Raw genomic sequence first — 5,216 nt, 5'->3', positions numbered from 1 at the left:
ACTGAAAAATCAAAGAATTTAAACACCGAATATTTAATAGTCGAAGAATGTAAAATTTAGAAAATTGGAAAATTGGAAAATCAAGAAACTGAAAATTCAAATATGTATTTAAAAATGGACAAATTCAAAAATATAAAGTTTAAAAATTTGAAAAATTAAAATATACAAAAAATTGAAAAAATGGAGAAATCGAAAATTTTGAAATTCAAAAAATTCGTCAAAAATCGAAAAAATGAAAAATTGAGAAGCTGAAAAATTCCAAACGTTAAATGACGAAAATTTGGCAGAAGCAAAAACTAAACAATCAAACAATCGTAAAATCGAGAAACTAAAAAATCTAAAATTTGAAAATCTGAAAATTTAAATATCCAAAAAATTGAAAAAAATGGAGGAATCCAATAATTTCAAAATTCAAAAAAATTACAACTTGAAAATCGAAGGATTGAAACATTTAGAAACTGAACAAACTAAAAATCGAAAAATCTAACATTTTAAATTTCGAAAAATTGAAAAACTGAAAACCAAAACCGAGAAGTCGAAACATCAAATTATTGAAAAGTCAAAAATTTGAAAAATAGAAATATCGAAAACTGAGAAATGGAAAAAATATAAATTTCAAAAACCGGAAAATTAAAACATCGAAAAATCGAAAAATCCAGAAATCGATACATCAAATAAAGAGTATTTAATTTTTGTACGCATTTTGATTTACGTTGAAGCATAAGTAGCTCACAGTCAAGATCCCGATGCGTACCGTCATACCGCGCAAAATCAAAATGTATGTACCAGTACCACAAAGGTCAGCCGGTCATCCTGAATCAGTTGCGTTCGAGTGCGATTATTGGTTAAATTTGGAACTTAAAACACATCACAATGGATGAATCAGAGGTGAGTACTCCTTTATGCTTTTCACTGCTTACAAAAAAACAGTGACAGATTTTTGTGTCTTGAATACAACTTTTAACACTGAATCAACCCATTTCTACTTATCAACATATGCGTCAGAAACAAGGAATGTCAGTGTTCTCATTAGATAACAAAGCGGTTAAAAATAAATTGCTTGTAGCATAAAGCAGGAACTATAATTTGCATATGGAACGTTATATACAGTGTGTCCATAAATGTTTTTGTACCAATGCGTTATTTTTTAAATTTCAAATGAGAAGATACGAAATGTAAATAATAACTTAGGGAAAACCATCCAGCCCTTTGACTATATTACAACGAAAATAGTCACGCTTGAATAACTAACACTAGACACTTATTTGCAGATTTTTAGAAAAAGACCCGGCACGACCGACAAGGGCAAGGACTACGAAACCATGGTGATCGCCAGCGTGGTCCTACACCTACTCACCAACGACAAAATCAAAAACTTCCAAATATCGTCCAACGACAACGACTTCGACGACTTCGACGACGTAGTAATCAAGCTCGAATCGGACGCCGGGATCGCAATAAAAGCACTACAATTGAAACACAGCGGTCGAAAAACGCTATCCCCTGAAAACCTAAAATCGAAAAAGGGGGACTTCAGCATCCAGAAATACTTCGAGTCTTTCAAAAAAATCAAAAACGCTGCAGACGAGTTTATACTTTTCACCAACCGGAATTTTGACTTTGAAAACAAGGCAGGGTTTCAGCTTGAGGGAGAAGAGTTTTATGTTAGACCGGCTAAAATCGAGGTTCCAAACAACGGTTTGGGAATTTCGAAGAACGTGAATTATGTCTACAAGTTCGAAATTTTGGAAAACGAACAGACGTCTCAGAGCGTAGATAAAATTTGCGATTATCGACTATTTTTTGATAGACTTTATCTCTACACCAATCAAGACAATTTTCACGCTCTTAAGCGATCAACGTGCCAGCGATTCAAATCGACGTATTCTTCGGACGAGGAGACGTTCCATAGATTCGTTAAAGTGATCTGTGAGTGGAATTTGGAAGAAGGAAAGAAAGAAAAAGTGGGCAAGAAATGGGTTCAACTTATGATTGCGTTGCAGCTTCTTTCGTCCCACATTGAACCTGTGTGTGTTGGTTCTGTTAATGACAAAATGAAGATACTTCGGGAAGCTATTTCTAGGTTTGGTAGCACCCGGTTTGGAAAAAAATCGGCCCGAATTGTCACACAGTTGTGGGGGGATGTACCAAACGAAGACGTCGATTTAACCCAATTAAACAAAATAAGAAAGTTATATCAACTAGGTAACGACTACATTGACGTTGGTGATATTCACAACCTAGACCCAAAATTGTTAGCCCAGTTGTTCTGGTTGATGAATAAATCTCCATTGATAATAAACGAAAGTGGAAATGTCGATCAAGCATTGCACCTTTGTACCAACAAAAAGATAATTTTGCTTGGTGAGGGTCCAAGACAAGAGTTTCAAAACTTATCAGACTTAAAAAATAAAGTAGAGTCCTACGAAAAAGTAATGCACAATTTCACTATATCTCTACAAGGGAAAAAAGAACTCAATCTAGTGACAGTGTTTGGAAGAAACGACGACTTTTTAGAAAAGGTGACAACAGACGACTTGATAGAAATGACAAACGGCCCACTTTATATAGACGGAAAAAAAGAATCGCTGTCCGAATCATACATCGACCGCTACCTATCCAGAAACATCATCGACATCAAATACATCGAAACCGTTGATGAAAGCACTATCATTATTCTGAACTGTGAAGACAATTTTGATAAAGTAAAAAGCAAGTTTAATAACTGGACACTAATTAGAATCTTTGATCATGAAGATATTTTTGAAAAATCAGACGTTGGTAATAAAGTTTACCTAACTAGTAACAACCATAGTCACCACCAGTTTCAAAAAATCTACAACGAAAACACGAACTGCAGAAATTTTCACTATTTCAAAATTTCGGGCGACGGAAATTTGGAGTGGGTTTTGAGCAAAGGTGACGTGAGCGATTTGAGAAGGTTCAAACTATCCAACTATTTTGCAAACGAAAACACCCTTTGGAGTGCGAAGCCAGAAAACCCGATAAATCTTATTACCGGTGATCCAGGAATGGGTAAATCCGAGCTGATGAAAAGCCTGAAAAATAAAAGTTTGCCGAAATACTGGACCGTAATCATCCACCCCAAAGACGTCAATTTATTCTTCACGACGTCAACCACCTTGTTTGAAAAATTCATCGTCGACGAAAAATCCGGCTCAGTCAGAACGCTGGACCAAGACATTTTCAAAATGTGTCTGAAACAGAAAACCATTATTTTTGTGTGGGACGCTCTGGATGAAGTGTTCAGCGAATATTTGGACACCGTTTCAACAATAATCCTCCGGTTGTCAAAAAACGGGTTCATCCAGTGGGTTACTAGTCGAAGACACCTCACCACGTATTTGGAAAAACAATTCAGTGTACTTTCACTTAGTATAAGCAAGTTCGACCACCACGAACAACAACACTACATTGAACACCGTCTTGCACCTTTCGTCTCTCACGAAGAAATCCAGACAACCTCTGAGAAAATTAAGTCAACTTTCGAGGTCATCAAACACGTGGACATCTTAGGCATACCATTACAAATCTTCATGTTGACGGAACTCTTCCGTCGAGACAAAAACAAGTACCTAAAGCTGTTAAACAACACGTTTCTGTTGACCGACCTCTACCACTATTTCATCCAAGAAACGTTTAATATTTTTTACGAAAACAAAATGGGTTTTGATCTTCGAAATCCGTACTTGATGAGCAGAATTCGTAACGAACAGGAAAAAACCTTGAAGTACTACGAGAAGCTAGCTTTTAGGTTAATCTTTCCTGGGTTTATTCTACAGAGGTTGAATATTGATTGTAAGAAGTTGGTTGGCAAAATTTCCAAAAATTTTGCGTCTGTTGGGCTTATCACCGAAATCCAGAATAACGTGCCACGGTTTCTGCACGTGTCGTTTGCGGAGTACTTGGTGGCGTCTTATTTTTCGAAGAACGTTGAAGATATACCCAGGGATGTATTTTTTTTTCAGAGGTACAACAACGTGCGTTTTTTCTTTGACATGTTGTTGGCGAAAGAATCACCAGCTCACGTTGCAGTGTTGTACAGAAATTTTGACTTACTCAAAACGTATAGTGACGACATTCTATGTGTTAAAGATGCTGGTGGAAGAAGTGCGTTTCATTTGATTTGTTCCTGGGGACAAAGACATCCACGTGTCAAAGTAACACAAGACAATGGAAGGTACATCCTTGACGAAAATAGCAGCTTTAACGGGAAATCAGAGGTGGAAGAATATTTAGACGCGTTAATTTTTTTGCAAACTGAAGACAACACTTCAGAGTACGACCTGCTACTAGAAATGACGCCACTATCATACGCCCGAAAGAGTGAAAGCTTGGGGGCAGAACTCAAACTCCTAGACAACCAAACGTCAAAACTGTGTCACCACTACCACAGAATCAACGTTTTATATTATTCCGCTCTACTTGGCTACGACCTAACCCATTTACCCATTTTCCAAAACCTGGACCCTTCCGAAACCAACTTTGCTACCAGAGACGATGGTAACACCCCCCTGTTACTAGCTTGTCAACGCGGCCACACAAAAACCGTCCAACACCTACTAAAATCCGGAGCTGTTATCAACCTCCCCAACAACCACGGCTTCACCCCTCTCTACGTAGCCTCTCTCAACGGCCACCAAACAATCGTTAACCACTTAGTACAAGCAGGAGCAGGAATTAACTGCCCTGACAACGCCGGCTATACACCACTACAAGTAGCGTCCCAGCACGGTCACGAAGCAACCGTGAGGTACTTAGTAACCTCAGGGGCTGACATCAACCTCGCCGAAAAAGACGGGCGAACGCCCCTCTATCTGGCGGCTAGGAACAGCCACGAAGACATTTTGAGGTACTTGGTGGATTGTGGGGCCACAACTAACTGCGCCAACTGTGATGGTGTCACGCCACTTTATTTGGTTTCGAGGAACGGGTACGAGAAGAGTGTTGAGTGGTTGGTAGGAGCAGGGGCTGAGGTTAATCGAGCGCGACAAGATGGTGTGACGCCGCTTTTTGTGGCTTGCTGCAATGGTCATGAGAAAATTGTGGAGTTTTTGGTGGGGGCTGGGGCTGATGTTAATTTGGCGAATGGGGAGGGGGTGACGCCGCTGGGGGTTGCTGCGGGGAAGGGGCATGGGAGAATTGTGGAGTACTTGGTGGGGGTTGGGGCCAAATTTGATTCTTCAGTGACGTGA

General features: G+C 39.0%; 1 protein-coding gene across 1 annotated transcript; it reads left to right on the top strand.

Moving 5' to 3' along the window:
• The first annotated feature begins 800 nt into the window (after positions 1-800).
• LOC135122939 (uncharacterized) lies at positions 801-5,216 on the top strand. Its single transcript, XM_064047445.1, has 2 exons — positions 801-888; positions 1,272-5,216. Exons 1-2 carry the CDS (start codon positions 874-876, stop codon positions 5,214-5,216), a joined length of 3,960 nt encoding a protein of 1,319 aa, XP_063903515.1. The 5' UTR covers positions 801-873.

This window comes from Zophobas morio, unplaced genomic scaffold (assembly GCF_036711695.1).
Source record: "Zophobas morio isolate AGI-343-1 ecotype UQ-CSIRO unplaced genomic scaffold, CSIRO_AGI_Zmor_V1 ptg000006l, whole genome shotgun sequence".
NCBI classification, from domain to species: Eukaryota; Metazoa; Arthropoda; class Insecta; order Coleoptera; family Tenebrionidae; genus Zophobas; species Zophobas morio.
The sequence above is the reverse complement of the archived record's forward strand: the minus strand, read 5'-3'. Positions and strand labels throughout refer to the sequence as shown.